This window comes from Lontra canadensis, unplaced genomic scaffold (genome assembly GCF_010015895.1).
Source record: "Lontra canadensis isolate GAN:19392208 unplaced genomic scaffold, GSC_riverotter_1.0 scaffold168, whole genome shotgun sequence".
NCBI classification, from domain to species: domain Eukaryota; kingdom Metazoa; phylum Chordata; class Mammalia; order Carnivora; family Mustelidae; genus Lontra; species Lontra canadensis.
In genome coordinates, this window is record NW_022631162.1 from 987,414 (window position 1) to 1,005,286 (window position 17,873).

The window sequence follows — 17,873 nt, forward strand, 5'->3', positions numbered from 1 at the left end:
TAGGTAGACAGATATCTTAAGGTAATAGGAGGATTAGCAAAAAAGCTTCATATAATCTTTTCCTGGAATTCGTATGTTAGTGCAAAAAGTTCTCACTAAAATGAGTTTCTGAATGTGATGGTATAAAAATTCCTATTGAAAGATCAGGATTGGCAGAATGGGTTCAAAAATCTGATCCAACCCTACGTTGTCTACAAAACCACGCATCATCTACAGTGGTGTGGGCAGTTGTGAAAGCAGCGCGTTGGCCGTAGGGGATGCTGTGGAACAAAGCACTGGAGCCACTGGACATTCTTGAGCAAAAAGATGAAGGGTGCCCTAGCTTCCATCTCAAACAACAGTGAGCTCTAAATGGATTATTAACATTAAAATTCAAAGCTCTAAATTTTTGGAAGAAGACACAGGAAAAGATCTTCAAGATCCAGGACTAGGCAAAATTTTTTTTTAGATTTGACACAAAGCACAGAAGGTCAACAGTTAGAGCAAACAATCATTTGGACCAGAAAATGGGCAACAGAGGAGAAGAGACATTCCTCTGAAGAAAATATAGAGATGGCAAATAAGCACATAAAAAATCTGCCATAAAGGAAATTCACGTTCAAACCACAATGAGCTACCCTGCGCTCTTAGCAGACTGCCTAAGATAAAGATGATGACAGCCACAGATCCTGCAAGGGTGGGAAGGAAGCCAGAGTCACGCACACAGCCAGCCAGTGTACAACATGGTACAGCCTCTCCAGAAAGATTTTTACGTATTTTTTTTGATTTTTTGTATTTATTATGTATTTTTATGTATGTATGTATTTTTATGTATTAACTGCTTTTACAAAACCAAACACACTGCTAATCTATGACCCAGCTGTTGGACTCCTGGACATTTATTCCCGAGAAATGAAACCCATGTTTATGAGGAAGCCTCTGCATGAATATTAAAGGCAGCTCTACTCTTAACAGCCCAAACGGGGAAACCGATACCCTTCAACAGGTGAGCAGATTTAACTGGTACGTCCATCCCATGAAATACCACCCAGCAGTCACGAGAAAGGCACTGAGGTTGCACACAACTGAATCAATCAGCAGGCAATTATGCTGCGTGAGAGGCCGACCCTCCAAAGGGACATATCGTGTGAGCTCATTTACACCACGTTCTCGAGATGTCAAAAATTGTGGAGGCGTAGAACAGATTGGTGGTTGCCCAGGGCTAAGGATGGGGTGGGTGCTGGAGGAAAGGGGTGCTCTGTAAATGGGGAGATGATGATGTGCTGCATCCTGACTGCATGAGGGTCAGTGTCCCAGCAGATGCTGCCATTGGAGGAACCTGGGTAGATGATAGCATGGGACCTCCCCTTATTCTTACAACTGCATGTGTGTCCCTAATTCTCAAGACCAAAGGTTTCATTTAAAGAGGGGAAGCCTTTGGGAATATTTGAGGTGAAACCTTAAACCACTTAAATGTGTGTCATGGGTGCACATGTCCCAAAAGTCTCTTCAGAAGAAAGGGGTTGGTGGTGTGACTTGTACGCTATGTAGGTTTTAACCTTTCTCTTGCCAGTGTGAGCCTTTCCTTATGTCATCGCATAAGAGCGAATTAATCCCCACAGAGAATTCTTGGTAAATCCCTAAGTTGTAAGGCTAGTAGGCACAGATGTCAAGGTCCCAAAAACATTATTTTCTTATGACCACTCTCAGAAGCTTTAAAAATCCATATTAACTTGAGATCATGTGGACCATTTGTTCTCATCTTTATTGGAAACTCTACACTGTATTTATAAGGATGTCTCTAAATTGTGGAACTAGTGCACCTGCCAGGTAGCCCTGCTAAAACTGTATTTTCTAGAAACCACCACCAATGCTCCAGCATAAGAATCTCTCCTATTGAGTGTAAGATTAGTATTTGAGGGAATCTTTAGGGAACCTACCCCTATGAGGGAAGGTCTGTAACAACGATGACTTGAAGTCACAGAAAGACCCTAAGTCATGGGACTGAGCTTTGAGTCCCGCCTTCACACCTGACTGATTCCACGATCTTGGGCAAATTACTTACATCATTGGATCTTGATTTAGATGTTTAAAACTGGCAGGAGTATCCATATTTCCATCATCTTTTTCTCCCACCAGAGCGTGATTCTTTTCATAGATGAAGTGTTGACTACTTAAGAAAAGATTCAAACAAAAGGAAGATACTGGCCGTTCAGCCTCCGGCTCACCTGGGTCATGGACAGTGTGTCTCCAGAGCCCCCTCGGGTAACCATAGCTTCCTTCTCACTGATCCAAGCTTCCTCCTCCTCCGCATTCTGCAGGAATTCCAAGTACTCCAGGGATTCCTCCAGCCGACGCCCTCTGCAACGGGGCAGGGAGCCTCAGTGAGGATGAGAGGACAGCAGGACTCGGGAGCACCGTGAGTAGCACAGCTGCACGAGGCAGCTGCAGTGGGCCTGAGCCTCACAACAGTCCAGCCTGAGCTCCTGTGAACGGGGGAGGCCCTGGCCCCAGAAGTTCTGTTTTGTGGCATCATCTGCTCTCTGGGAATCTTTGTTAGGGGAAGGAAAACTTGTCCAAACATGAGGGCCCCGTATCAGAGTTGGAGGACAGCATCAGTGAAGTAGTGTCTCCTTCCACTCAGAGCACTGTAGTTCCTCTTACACGGTGAAGGCAGCTCACAGTGCTAGAAGTTTCCTTGTATTCCCCAGAAAGACATGTCTTCCTGCCACCAGTAGGTATGGAATCCTAGACAGAAACTGTTCTGTTTGGCTTTGTGGCTTCAGGGTTCTCAATGGCTGTGTGGCTCTCCAGGAGAAAATATAGCCCCTTGGTCTTTCATTCCGAGTGGCACACAGTGCTAAACTTGGGGCGGGGGGGGTGTACAAAGTAAGACAGACCCAAGGGTGTGAGCTGGTGTGAAGGATTGGCACGTGAGGCCCATAATGATAAAGGACAACAGCAAGTAAGTGTGGGAGCAGACGTGTGTTCGGACCACGGACACAGCAGCCTCCATGCCTCTCCCTGGGGTCGTGGGGGCAAGCTTCATGACAGACTGGCATCCAAGCAGGGACTTTGATGATAAACAGAGAAGGGGAGCTGGGTAGAGCAGCCAACGCTAAGCCCAATACCAGCAACCCAGGAAGACAGCTTGGCCCCCTATTCCCCACTCACCGAGCGGCAGCCAACTCTTTGAGCTCCTCCCAGTGTTGAAAAAGTTGAATAAGCCGCTCCTGGATCTCCTCTTGCCCCACAGCAGCCTTATCTCCCAGTCTGTCTGCTGCATCCAGCACACTCTGAAGGACACACACACCCACGTCACCTTACCCCGAAGACCTTCCCCATTTAGTTAGAGTGCCCTGGCAAGGTAGTCAGCCCCTGCTGGCCTCTATGTCATTTATAAACTTTATGGTACTTGGGGTGGTCATGAAAATCTTGGGAGAATGAAGACACCTGCCGTCAGGTTCACCATGCTAAATATCCCCTCGTGCAACTTCAGTGTCTGTACTAGGCTACATTCCGTGACCTGCTTTCTGCATTATTCACGGTCACAGGGCAATGCAGAGCTGTCTTCTTCCCCTGTGGCTCGGCTCAAGTACAACTTTTCCAGATGTCCCAGCCTGCACCAGAGTCACCAACAACTGTGCCTGCAGTGTTGAAAGTGTCCCTTCCAGGGAAAAGCACTGATCCTGGGCAGAATCCTGCTCACAGTAGACAAGGTGCAGAGGTGGGGAGAACGCCTGTGAGCTCTATGCCTAGCTCCCTGTGGCCCTGCATGCCGCCTCCCCCTCATGCAGCATCACCCTACGGATCCACAGACCTCAACCCTTCCTACCTGGATGGTGGGCTCGTGGGCAACCAGCTCTCCCTCAAGGCGCTTCTGCTTCTTCAGCAAGTTCTGAACCCCCTGAAGGTCCCTCCCATAGTCCTGGGAGCTCACACGTAACAACTTCTCCCTGAGACCAAGGAAGGCAATGGATAGCGCTTTAGACATGCGAGGTCATGCTAGAACATGGGTTTTCTAAGAGTGGGTGTGTGGCTAGGGGTGGGGAGGTGGTAAATTCTGGAACACTCAGGTGTCCGTAACCACAAAGAGAATTAGCACCAGAGGTCTTCTGCAAAACTTCTGACAATACAAATGAAAACGATATACTGGTCCCCATGTCCCATCTATTCCCTCGCCTGTCTACCTGTGCATCTTGTCTTCTTTGCTCAAGAACATACACTAGTGATTCCCTTTCCAAACGTGTGAAAATTATACACACACACATATAAATGACCCTATGTGCATATGTGGCCTTCATGGCCTTCATTATTTTTGTCTATTAATATCAATAATGAATTTAGGTTGAATGGGCATAAAAAGCTGATACGGTAGGAGCCACGGCTGTTGAGTAGGTTCTGAGTGTAAAACGTTTGACCGCTGCCACAAAGCACAGAAAAGATTCTATCATCTCACTGTTTCTGAAGTTCCTGAGATGTCCTCCTTGCTGCCCTATGCACAAGGCTCCCCTCTAATTCATTGATTACCAGAAAGAATCATCAGGCTTGTAGAAGGGGAACACAATGAGGCAGGTTAAATGGGAAGTGGGGAAAATAATAGGATCTACTAAGATTTTCCCAATCACACGTTTTACCACAAAAGCGAAATTAGTAATGAAACCGTGGCAGGTACTGGGTGATGTTGTCCTGTGTGCAGTTTGGTGGCCACTCAGATTCCCAGGATGGAGCTAGATGGTATTGTGCTGAGCAAAATAAGTCAGAGAAAGGCAAACACCATATGATTTCACTCAGATGTGGAATTTAAGAAACAAAACAGATCAACATGGCAGAAGGGGGAAAAAAGAAAAAGAGGGAGGCAAACTCTTAAAGACAAGACTCTTAAAGACAGAAAACACACTGAGGGTTGATGGAGGGAGGTGTGCGGGAGCTGGGCTAGGTGGGTGATGGAGATTAAGGAGGGTACCTGTTGTGATGAGCCCTGGGTATTATATGGAAGTCAAGAATCACTGAATTCCTGAAACCAGTGTTGCACTGTATTTTTTTTTTGCATGTTAACTAACTAGCATTTCAATAATTTTTTTTTAATGACAAGGATCTCATCAGTTGAGTACGTTATAAAGGCCCAGCTGTATCATTCAGACATTACACATTCTAGGAACTGTTTAGAACATGCGAGCATACACGGTTTCTTAATTTTGTTCCCAGAGTGTATGTGAATTGCTCTCCACTTCTCTAAGCCTGTCTCCTTCTGCCTGCGCACAGCAAGGTAATTTGAGAAGATTAAAACCAATGTCAACTTTAGGCTAAGGCAAGCATGGTTAGAGGTAATACCAACTGTAAGAAACAGTTACATATTTCATTTCAGCACCAAATGGGAACGTGTTTGGCGGATCATCTGTTCTCTTTGGTGATTGGTGCGGTGCGAGTCGGCCGCACGTACTCTATCCACGATTCCTCATCATCTAGGTCCTGGAAGAACTGGAACAAAGCGTAGGCCTCCTTGAGTTTCTCATGGTGTGCGGCTGCCAAATCCTGCACATTCAGGAAGCGCTCGTGGACCTTATCTCTTTCCTCCACAATCTGGTCAACGTTGAAAGTCCCGCTGGAGAGCAGTTCAGCAGCCAACTCATTCAGATCCTTGAGTGCATCCTAGAAATTCCAGGTGTGTTCAGTGAACAGAACATGCAGGGATGAAACAGCCCCTGGACTTCAACCACACTGGTGCAGGTTCAAAGACTGTGTCAAATAGACTCTTTTTGAAGATAGTCAATTTGATGATATGCTCTTTTATCTCAGCTCAGGTGGGGACAAGACCAGAGAGCACAACGAGTAACGTGACTATAATACTCTACCTGTCCATTCACCTTCTGACATTCCCTCTTGCTTTTTCCTCCTCTTCCCAACTAGAAAATGAGTGTAAGTGCACGTCTCCAAACAGGACTGTGTTCCTCACAGTACTGAGTCTGGCACAGATTGATGGATAGAAGTATTTAAGAAGACCTACTCTACCATAACATTTCTAGGGTGGCCATGTCCAGAGCACACCCAGGCTCTTCTGTCTGTTTTTATTCTAAGTCTGCCCTTCTAGTGTTGTCGTGGGGAATGTCATCAAGTCCTAAAGCTCTGGAACTTAGAAAGCCTTTGACTTCTTGTCCTTTCTGTGTCTACCTCTGCCACCAAGTAAAACTGATCATACAAAGTTCTCCAGGATGAAATCCACACCTGCCAACATGTTTATCACTGCTCCCAAGACACATATCTGCTTGATATTGGAAGGCAAATGGAATTCTCCAGCGAATGTCCAGAGTGTATGTATAGTTCAACTTCATTGTACATGACATCACACTGTTATTTTTTTTTGCTCTCTATAATTATGTAAAATAAACTTTCTTTCAAAGGCCAGATCAAATATGAGCTTTGGAATACAGTGAGTTTATATGAATGCATCACTTAGAGGTAGACAAGATAGCTTTAGGACCCCCTTCCTGGATCCTCTTCCTTAGAACTGTAGTTTCATGGTAAGTGGTTAGCAGTGAAATGTCACAGCTCTGCAGCTCACGGATTTGATCTGGTTATAATGACTGCTGGCTAAGAATGCTAAGGTCAGTTTTGCAAGAAAGTATTTTCAAATGGCCTCCTAAGATGAGAGAGGGCAGTCAGAACCATTTCCATTCTGCCCAAAGGAGTGAGATTCCAACACTGCTTACCTTTCGGGCCAACATCTCTGTTTCCAACAGCTGATGTTTCTTGAGCAAGTTTCCTGCTGAAGCTAAGTCCCTGGCCTGATCTTTCATGGCCAGCAGTGTCTCTGCCTGCAAGTAAAGGAAAATGCAATGAAGCTGTCGGATGAAAACTGCCTTTAAGGAGAACATTAGCGACCATGTCCCCCAACTTCTCCCAAGAAAGTCAAGGAAATTGCTCATGCATAATCCATTTACTGGCACGCATTTATTAAGCTCACATCCCCCACCATTCCAAGTGTAATTACCTCTGAGAGCCAGAACTTAAAGTCTTGGATGCCCGTGTTGAACCTCTGTTGGCGACTCGCCTCTTCGAGCTTCTGTCCTTTGTCAGTTGTCTTCTCAAGCAGGTAGTTCCAGTGGTCTTCCAGATCTTTCAGTTGACCCTAACCCAGAGAAATTGGGGGATCACTATGGTCTTTAGGATCCTGAGACCTGTGACAACTTCAAAGGATACTGGAGGGGGCTAGGAGCTAGGGACTAGCCAAAATCCGCCAACCCTTGAATGCTATACATTTTTAACCAGTTAGTTAGTTAGTTAGTTAGTCTGGGAAACAATAGGAGGTGTTGGAAGAAAGTTTGAGGAAAGGGTCCTGGGCTACTTAGAGAGACTGGTGCCTGCCTAAGTGCCAAAACTCTTGGCAGTAGGGATAGAAAACATCAAACAAGCATGACAACACTTAGGAATTAGGTCTAAAACTTTATCAGAGTTCTAAGTACTGAGTTTGACAGAAGTGATAAGGTCTGAGCATCATGGTTTCCTGCCTTCATTATGTGGCAGCCAGAGGGAAGATCGCTAACCAAAGAACACACTCCACATCCCCACCCACGGAAACGTTGAAGGAAGAAGAGGCTTCTCCTCACATGCCTTTAGCCCAAACCACCCTGAGCAGAATCCCCACCTTCATGGTCTCTTCACTGATGTCACATGCCTTCTGGTCAATCAGAGATTCCCCCAGTCTGAGGACTCCCTCTACCTCATCAGCTCGGCCCAGGACCTCTTTTTCAAAAGCCTGGTGCTTCACGAATTTTCTCTGAAGGGAAAGTAGAAACTAAATTAGCTGTAATCTAGGGAAGCAAGATAGATAAATTCCGTTTCAAAGAAAAAGTAATGTTCTGTCATAATGAACGGGGGCTTCGGAAGGACCCACCCCTTCACGTTCGACTCAGAAGCCCCTGAGGGCTGGCAGTGGTCTCAACAGTGAGCAAGAGTTTTGTGTAGGGAGGCGACCCTTGATCCAACAATCTGGATATGCTGGAGTTTTCCAAGATTCCTATTTCGAACTTGCCTGAATGTTGGTGGGATCTTTGTAGGATTCATCGCAGGCTATGGGTAGCATCTCACTGATCCATTCCTCCAGGTCCTCAAGGTCATGGTGGAATTTTTTGAGGTCAGCATAGGCACCAAGTTTTTTCAGCTCAGCAGTCAGCAGTTCTTTGAGAGCATTCCATCTGGAGGAAGAGACTAGATCGCTCTCTGCCCTTGACCCTTCCAGCTAGCTTTGATGCCATATCTGCAATCTTCTCATTTGCCAACCTGTCCCTTCTCTCGTTCTTTACAGATTTGCATGCTATATATAACGTAGCTATATATTATTTAGTTATATACTATATATTATAATATCACATAGAGTGTGCATATACATATTATATAACATATATATTGCATCTAATATTACATATTATGCACATAGGTTTAGTTGTTGCATAGTCTCATTATTTTCAAACATAAAACACACTGGTTAAGTCAGTAATTTTTAAGTTGTATTCCATGCCTCTCATTCTGTGAGTCTAGATCAGGAATGTTTCCAAGTGTCAAGATAGTTTTAGGCATTTAGAAATGAAAAGAACTGAGAATGTGACCTCCATCCTCCATGCTAGCACAAAGCCACTCTGCTACATCTTCCTTAGCTCACAGAACACCTGCTCAGGCCTGACCTGTCTTGCACCCGTTGGAACCGAGCAGCAATCTCCTCCTTGGCATAGTGGTCATCCTCTATGAGCCGCTCTACAACATGGTCTAGCTCAGTGATCTTGTTTTCCTAGATAGAGGAAAAGAAAAAAGCCCGGATGTCTGGAGGTTAGGCCTTCAGCGGAATCCCAGACTCTTTCCTAGAAAAGGACAAAGACACCCTTTGTGGCTTCACAAAGGGGAACAAAACAAGGGCCTGAGAGTAAACACCATGAAATTGGTTTTTAACTCAACATGAGTAGAAACATTAGTAGTGACACTAAGATGGGCTCCTGTGGTATGTACTCTTCTGTTAGTGACTCCTGCGATACTAAGCTCCTATGGTACTGAGCTCCTATGATACTGAGTTCCTATGGTACTGACCTCCCTAAAGAACAGACTCCTCCCATGACCATGGCAGAGGGTGACTCCTGCATTGGGTGGGATGTTAGCATAAGCAATACATAAAGTCACTTCCAATTCTAAAAGTTAACTTGTAAAAGGCTGGGCTGGCGGTAAGTTGGTCCAAGACCATGAGTGACTTGAGTTAAGACTTAGCCACCATGTGAACTACCCTGTCTACCTCAGAGTTTTCTCTAAGAAGCAAATGGGAATTAAGATACTTGTAAATCACAAAACCACATACATGTATAGAATCGTTGTTATCATTACTAATATTTGTTATTGGAACTCTTGCATTGGTCGTTATTACCTGGGAAGCGATAGCTTTGTCCAGATCATCCCGTTTCTTCTCCAAGGCCGCTAGAGTGTCTAAGGAACTATGGCCTTCTGACCTCAGGAAATTCTCGCGCGCCAGCATCCAGCTCTCAGCCTGATCACAGTTCCCGTGGAACAACTATGGGAAATGAAGGTAAAAGTTACATCCAATCCAGGGGACAGAGGGAATGATCTCTTTTTCTCCTCCAACACTAATATAAGGGATCCTGTATGGGTTGCTTATGTTCTTCCAAGAAACATTCACACGGTTGATCTCAGTTATTTTGTACCTTTTACTCTTCCCTGAGAACACATTGCTTCTGTTTAAGCTACACTCCATTCCCCTAGTGCATTTCCCATATGCTGCACCTAGCAGATGCTGGTTGGTTATTGCTTTAGGACCATCATAACCACGACCCTCAGGGCCACCAGTAATCCGCTCGTCTCTTCCATCACTGGCACTAATCACTCAGACTTCTTTATCCTCAAAATGCTCATCATTTTGTTTTATTAATAGTCACTTTCTGTTCCTGAATGGTCTGTCTACACATCTATTTTCACTACTTCAGAAAAAGGATGTTATGTTACTAATCTTTGTGTTTCCAGGACTCCATACCCAGCAGGTTCTCAACAAGAATCAATCAACCAAACTCTCAATCAATAAATACATTATAATCACCCACTCTTGTGCCAAAAGCAGATCCCCACTTTGGTCCTTCTAACAGGGATATGAGCAGAGAACACCACGATGTTGAGAACACAATGGCGGAGAGCCAAGAAATGCCCTTGTGCCTCCAGGATGGCAAGCCCAGTGACATGAGCACCCGTAGGAACTGTGCAAACTTGCACAGAAGGAAGAAACTGAGCTTAATCCTTCTTAACGGGGTCAAGTGTGCTTTACCTGCAACTCCAGACACTGATCCAATATCCTCTTGCGTTGTTTCCAGGCTTTCTCCAAGTCATCCTTCTTTAGCCTGACCGCCTCAAGCTTTTCTTCAATTTCAGGACTGGAACGGTGCCCACTGCTTATAAGTTCTGCACCAAAGTCTTCTAAGGCCTGGAAGGTGGGCGCTTCAGCCTCCATGTCAGCACGACGCTCCTGTGTTGGAAGAGGGAAGAGGCTGGTGGCACCAGGGGCATCTCAACAATGTTGCAAAGTGAGGGAAGGGTGGGAGGTCATGTGATCAGTGGCTGTGGATTTTGTAGCCAGACCTGGTGTCGCTCCAGCAGGATCTCCGTGCCGATTAAATCTTCAGCCAGCTCCTCTGAGGACACCAAGCCACCAATGTTACTGATCCAGTTCTCCAGGTCCCTAGAGAAATAGACGTATTTAGATTGACAAGAAATCCGAGCAGCTTGCAACAAGGCTATCCGTCCTTGGCTTTTTCCTCCCTAGAAAATATTTCCGGATTCACACCTTCCATCTGGCTTTATATGCTTCAAGGACCTTAGGTTTGTTGTTCATACTGGTTTTTGTTTGCTTGTTTTAAAAAGCGAATTTATTATTGTAAATTCATTGCACATGAATCTTCTTGTGTATAAGGAATGAAAATAATCTTTAAAATGAAATAGATAAAAATATAAAATTATAGAGATGAAGACAGACACTTGCTCGAATTTGATAACAATGCCTAAGAAAAATTCCAAGTAAAAGGAAAATCAGGAAGAAGACAAGTGTGATAAAGATGATTTACTAGAAACCAATTGGAAATGTTTCCTTTTTTTTTATTTTGACAAGCTTTTATTTTTTTTCAAAGTTTTACATAAATTCTAGTTAGTTACTATTAGAAGGGGTGCCTGCACCCCAATGTTTTCAACAGCATTATCAACAATAGCCAAACTCTGGAGACAGCCCAAATGTCCATTGACTGATAAATGGATAAAGAAGATGTGGTGTTTACATACAATGGAATATTACTCAGCCATCAAAAAGAATGAAATCTTCCATTTGCAATGACATGACTGGGGCTAGAGTGTATTATGTTAAGCAAATAAGTCAGAGAAAAACATATACCATATGATTTCACTCATATGTGGAATTTAAGAAAGAAGACAGATGAGCATTGGGGGGGAGGAAAGAAAGAAAGAGGGAAGAAAACTGTAAAAGACTCACAACTATAAAGAACAAACTGAGGGTTGACGGAGGGAGGTGGGTGGGGGTGGCTAGATGGAGGGTGGACAGTTGTGATGAGCACTGGGTGTTGTGTGTAAGTGATGAATCACTGAATTCTGTTGTTTACACTCTTAGACTTAATAATGGCAATCCCTTATGTTTGAAAATGTCTTCACATGTATTGTCTCTTTCCGTTCTTGTAATAATCCTGTAAAGAATTCTGGGAACTCTTCCGTTTTCAGTTTGGAAATAAGGAGGTCAGCCTAGAGAGTGTAACTGATTTGTCCACATAATAGAAATAAAAACAGACGACTGGGAAGAACCCAGACACTCAAATCCTCGACCAATACATACTCCATTACTCTAAATGATTCTTGTACATAAGGAGTAAATTCTTGGGTTTAAGGATCCATTCTCTATGGAATCTCAGGAAGGTATGTCTTTATTCTTACTTTGATTCCCAGCATGCGTGCACACATACACACACACACATGCACACACACTCATGCACGTACACACACATTTATGTAAACTCTCTCTCTCTCTCTCCCACTCCCTCTCTCTCTCTCTCTCTCTCTCTCTCCATACTGTTGATGAGACCAGGGCCCACTTCTTACCGTCAGCAGTCAAGGGGAATGACAAGGAGAGCTAAGGTCCATGACCCAGAGGATAAATATCAGGTAACAATGCACTCATTTGCAATTCTTTGTGATGCCCATATTAGCATCACATACAGAGACTCCTTCTTGATGAAGAAAAAACAAACATCTACTCTAGGGCAGAAGGGTCTTTTCTTTTATAAACTCATGTATTCACTTAAACAACTAAGTTTTCCTGGGTACTTACTAAGTACCAAACATTGCAGAAGAGGAATTCATACTTTAGAGTAAAGGAAAAAGAAAAAAAAAAAAAAAGCAAACAAAACACAAGAGGCTAAAACCTATTGTTTCAAAAACAGCCTGGAAAGCAGAGGGTCATAAAGAGATAAAAGCCAGTGTCAGGGTTGCTCGGATGGAGGGAATATTACCGCTGCCTACTGAAGAGTAGAGTTCACAAAGGGAAGGAGGCAGCATCTGACTTGAGTCTGAAGTCAGAGCAGAATCTGTATGTCCAGAGAGCTGTGAGCAGGTATGATTTGGGGGTGGCTGTGAACGCTATTTATTTATATTGTATGAAAAACTACAGCATCCCAGAGATGCCAAAGTGGGGAGGAGATTGCCAAGAGGAATTGCAATTATTTACCAAAAGTAAATAATTTTTTTTCCCAAAAGTATAACATTGTGAGGAACTACTTCTTGGATCCTTGATTCCAAATGCTCCTCCCAGCAGACAATGGTGATGGGGCAGAACATGGAAGCTATTCCACAGATAAAGTGTCTGTTTGCTCCACTGTGATAACGTCTAGGGTCTCTAGGAAGGCAACGGAAGCTCTCGGGATTTTATCTAAACACGTCTGAGCTTATGGCCCAACAGTTGTCTTGAGCCCTCTGATATGCAAACTTGTGCTCCGGCTGCCCCCAGTTCCTGAACATACTATACCATTCTTAACCTCGTACCTTTCCATGCTAGTTCTGTGCATTTGTTAGGATGCGCGTTTGGGCTGTATTGCGTTCGACCGTGAGTATCTGTGCTCTTCTCTGTCTTTCCAGTAGGAAGAAAATGCCCGTTATCTACACCACTTCCCACAGCACCTATGTAGCATATGTGCTCTAGGCTGACTTGACTGGCCTCAGTGGTGTCACGTTCGTTCAAACTTAGGTACTCTATGGCTTGAACTACTGGGGCTATGCTTTCTGTGCCTCGACCAAGGTATGATCTAGATGTGGACATACCCTCCAAACTAGGAGTAAAGTGCACCTATAACCAGATTGCTCCTAGAAGGTCTGCACAGGGCCAGATGTGGGCATCGCCCACCCCACCTGGTGGAGCCTGCCTTTGGAGCTTTACCTGGCTCTCATAAGGAAGGTGTAGAATTTCTGGGCCTCATTTAAGTTCTCCTTCCGCTCCTCGGAGCCCTTCAGCAGGTTGTCCCACGCCTCCTTCAGCTCCGTTCCCTGCCTCCGCAGGTCATCAGCAGCATCTGGGTGGGACTCACTGAGCCGCTCTGCTGTCTCCACCAGCATGATCACCTGAAGAGATACAAGAGCTCTGAAAATCAGCAGTTGGAGCCATAGCTAATCTTAGTGAAATACCACTTCTGAGCCCTGTCAATGCTCACTCCTCAAGTAGACTTCAGGGAGGTAAGAGAACATTTTGCCACTTCATAAAATAGTGCCAACCCTTTCAGTACACATGGTAACTCTCTCAAGTAGTCAAACTTGACATTACCAAACTTCTTTTTAAGATGAGAGGGTGTTGGGCATATGGTTAAGTGAACCTGTTGATAAGTGGCAAGGTCAACTTTGCACCCAAGGGTCCTGACTTTTAATGTGAAGACTTTTTCAATATAGATATGTTCTGTGCCTTTTCTACTATGTAAGATAACGCCAGGATGCCCCTGACTTATCCCAGAGTGCATCTGGCAAGTTCCAGAGCTTCCTTGTAGGTCAAGTAGGATTAAGTTCTGTCAGTTCCTTATGAAGAAAACTGCAACACGCCCAGCCCAGGCCATCCTGGGGATGGCCAGTACCACCTGGTCTGAGGCTGCGGGCCTATACGGTTTAGGCACTTGGAAGCCACTAAGAGGTGCTTGGACAGTAAAGGTAATTTCAGGATGTTTTCCCTCCATGTTCTGAGGTCCTGGCCATGTCCTTTGGGTGCCCTCATCTTAGGGACAGGTACAAGATCAAGTACGGAGTAAGACAAGGAGAAACATGAGAGGAGGGACTGGGGAATAGAAACACAGAGGAGGCCACACAGAGGTGTCGATGTGAAGAGGGATGTGTTGGAACAGCTTGGGAGTGAATGTCCCACCTTTTCTCCCAGAGGCATGAAGTCTCTCTCAAAGATCTCATGCTGCCGCTGAAGGGCTTGAACGCTGAACAGGTCTGAGCCGGGATCGGCCACCCGGAGGGCCTGGCGCTTCTTCTCAATCTGCTCCTTCATCTCATCTGCTTCTCTGGCTCACAAGAGTGAAGGATTGAGGGTGACAGTGTGCTCCACAGGTGGCCCAGCTGACTCCAGGGACGTCCTTTCTACCCATCCCCGCCCCACTTCCTGACATACTAGAACATAGGCTCACTTCATCCTCCCAGCTACGACTTGAGGTATAGCTACTGTGACCACTTTCCACAGGCAAGACCAGAGCCTTAAGGAGGCTATCTGCTCAAGGTTAGACCTCTACTAATGGGTGCAGCCTGTCCGGGCCGGAGGACCTGACTGTCCAGCCAAACTCTGCATCTCTGTTTTCCTGCTCCAAACACTCAAAACTACGTATATACCCGGCGAAGGTGTCTGGTTACCATTTGCTTGCTCGCTCGCTTGCTGAGCTATGTGTGTGCAGACACAGATTTGGAATCAGACATAAAAAAATGTTTGAATCAACAGTTGAAACCAATGTGGTATCTGTGGCTGGCTGCTGTCTATGGCTAGTTCTGAAACAAATTACATAAACCTCTTATCTCTACTCTGAGTTTCATTACCTATCATGAAAACTGCTACTTACGCATCAGGATCCAAGACCAGGCACTAGAAAATTAGAGCTGGTTGTCTGGGAGGACCCCATCACCTGACCTCCGCCGATCTAGTCTCTGCGTGTTCTAGTAATAGCGATGCCTCTCCTACAGCAATCAGACTTGGGCTTTCGAGTGGGTTCTAGAGCAGCACTGCCTCTCAGGGTTACCATCTCACCTTTGAAACACCTGGACAGCATGGGCACTGCCCAGCAGCTGGCGCTGCTCCTCCGCGAGGCTCTGCAAGGAGTTCCAGCGAGTATTCAACTCCTAGAAGAGGCAGACACAACGGGTGTTTGCTAGAAAGCTAACTCAGGTGGCTCAGTGTTGTTCAAAGACCCGACAATGAATGCTTGTTGTTGTTGTGTGATCTACTTCAGAAACTTCAATAGGTTTCTTTCCTCTCTGGAGTGCTTGGCCCTCATTCATGCAGTTGACAAAGGAATGTTTCCCTCCCCAAATGATGTTCCAGAATGGAAACCCAACCCTAGAGCAGCAACCGACATTGACTGCTACAGAGACTACATACCAACCTCCAGAAGATGGGTACGGCATGTTGCCTTGGTAGCTAGCAGCTATTATATTTATGCATCCTGAATGGACCAAACCAAGCCACCACTTAGAGCTCAACTTTCCGCAGAGAGCATGTGCATTACTCCTACGCACATCTCTTCTCCCTCCTACTCCATCTCAACCACCTGAAAAGAGGCAGAGAACGCCTCTTCCCTGGTTTATGACAACCCAGAGAGCTGGACTAGACATCCCACTCATGCTCCTTCAATCTTCCATGGAACGAAGGGTCCCAGTCTAAATCAGGTCTAGAACGTCCCACCTCTCCTCCGTACTGACCTCTGTTTTTCTTCTTCTTTCATCAGATTTTATCAGTGTCTGTCTCTTCTAGTCAGCTTTCCTGACCAGCCCCTTTCCACTGCTATAGCTTCTTACCTACATTTTCTTTATATTCGTGTGTATGAGCATGAATTTTCTGTGTCTGTAAGTGAAGATGTGGGGAGGAGGGAGACATGTGATGCAATTTATAGATTTCAGATCAGTTTAAATACATACACGGTGGACTGCTTGAGCTATCGTCTTTGACCTTTCCTGAAGCCAGCTTTCTATCTTCCACCTGTCCTAGCTGATCTGTGGAACATGAAGTTGAGTGCATCAAAGCGCAATGTGGCCCCCGAGCTCAGTTGGGCAGTGAGGAAACCATGGCAGGAGTTCTGCTTACCTGCCGTATTTGAGCTCCTTCTGGTGTTAGAAGCTTTTCAAATAGAAGATCATCGGCCACCTTGTTGATATCCCTCAGCCGAGGCTCATTGGCCTTCAAATCCTGGGTGGGAAAATTTGTCCAAAGCAGCATAAATCCCCTTCTCAGGAATCTTCATACCTGCCTGCCCCCCTCTGCCCTAAATATTAATATCGTTAACCTCATATGCAATGCACAAGAAACCACCCTCCAATCTGCCACTAAGAAGAGGAGCTTTAAACTCCCTGACCCCAGTGGCTATTGAGAACTTGGCAAGAGAGCTGCCATTTTTCTGGAGTGTGGAGCACATCCAACTTCTGAGATTTCTGAACAATCTCTTCTGATTTACCTAAGCTGCAGCCTGTGCTTTCCTACCAACAGAAACTCCTCTGCCCTCTATAGAATTTCATGGACTAAGTTGTAATCTGCTTGTGTTAAGGCGTGTTATAAGAAATAGCTCTGAGGAGCTCATCACGATGCTTATGGGGTTGAGATCACTCGTTACATTTTACAAAGGCCTCTAAATGAGCTTCCTCATGGGAGTGTCATTCCTGGTGTTCTTTCATAATTTTGTCCTTGCTTCCCTTTATTTCACTTTCCTCTTTCCTTATATATTCTATATGTGTATATAAAATCCCTATTTACCTATCTCTGTTCATCCATCCATCATCTATCTAAGTATCTATCATCTATCTATCCATCCATCCATCTGTCCATCCATCCATATATCAATCATCTATCATCTATCCATTCATTTATCTATCTATCTATCTATCTATATATCATCTACCCATGTGGGTCTTTGAATTCTATGTAGAAAACTTCATAAGGTAAAGAAAGGAAGGAAGAGGTTTATATTCACTGCTAGCTAACGTATGGGATGAGTCTGTGAGAACGGAGGATGGATGGTTTCAGACGGGTAGAAACTTAGAAACTAGCTATAAGTTCTTCCCACCTTCCCATCTCAGCTTCTGTCCCATAATTAAGAGCTTCTGAAGAGTCCCATAGCCTCGCACCTCAACCTGGGATCCCAGAACGAAGCATGGTGTGGGATGAGTGCTGAAGAGCTCAGGTAGACCAGGAGGGCCTGGGAGTTGCAGGGACTGTAGGCTGCAGAGCCAAGGCCACTAATCCCTCTATATTTCCCTTCCACGTCTCATAACCAGAGGGAGATCTGAAATGTGGGACTCTCAGAAGCTCTGGGAAGGATATTTAGCAGATGTGAAGTTGAGGAACCACTTAGGAGAACATGTGGGATAAACGGAAGCAGGGTCACTGTCCGAAGCCATCTGGAGGAGAAGGTTGCTCATTCTCACCGTTTGGAACTCGTCGAACTTCTTCTGCAGCTCCCAGACATCCTCTAGTTCCACCCCGGTGTTCTCTGCCTTCTTCTCTTGGATCCACTCTAGCATGTCGCCCGCCTCATAGGCCAGCAAAAACTCGTTGTAGCGTTGCAGCAGACGACGCCTGCGCTCCTCTGCCCTATCAAGGAGGGAGCGGTACCTGTGTG

At 45.2% G+C, this 17,873-nt stretch overlaps 1 protein-coding gene across 1 annotated transcript in view; it reads right to left on the reverse strand.

Moving 5' to 3' along the window:
• SPTA1 (spectrin alpha, erythrocytic 1) overlaps window positions 1-17,873 on the reverse strand; it is a 63,809-nt gene that overhangs the window by 15,600 nt on the left and 30,336 nt on the right. The window contains exons 23-39 of the mRNA XM_032845633.1: window positions 17,680-17,866; window positions 16,346-16,447; window positions 15,293-15,384; window positions 14,417-14,561; window positions 13,451-13,632; window positions 10,603-10,702; window positions 10,292-10,489; window positions 9,386-9,529; window positions 8,661-8,764; window positions 8,012-8,174; window positions 7,625-7,759; window positions 6,971-7,108; window positions 6,690-6,794; window positions 5,423-5,631; window positions 3,815-3,935; window positions 3,154-3,275; window positions 2,208-2,340 (exon numbers count right to left, since the gene is read on the reverse strand). Coding sequence (XP_032701524.1) covers window positions 2,208-2,340; window positions 3,154-3,275; window positions 3,815-3,935; window positions 5,423-5,631; window positions 6,690-6,794; window positions 6,971-7,108; window positions 7,625-7,759; window positions 8,012-8,174; window positions 8,661-8,764; window positions 9,386-9,529; window positions 10,292-10,489; window positions 10,603-10,702; window positions 13,451-13,632; window positions 14,417-14,561; window positions 15,293-15,384; window positions 16,346-16,447; window positions 17,680-17,866 — 2,380 coding nt within the window. The remainder of the gene's footprint in view (window positions 1-2,207; window positions 2,341-3,153; window positions 3,276-3,814; window positions 3,936-5,422; window positions 5,632-6,689; window positions 6,795-6,970; window positions 7,109-7,624; window positions 7,760-8,011; window positions 8,175-8,660; window positions 8,765-9,385; window positions 9,530-10,291; window positions 10,490-10,602; window positions 10,703-13,450; window positions 13,633-14,416; window positions 14,562-15,292; window positions 15,385-16,345; window positions 16,448-17,679; window positions 17,867-17,873) is intronic.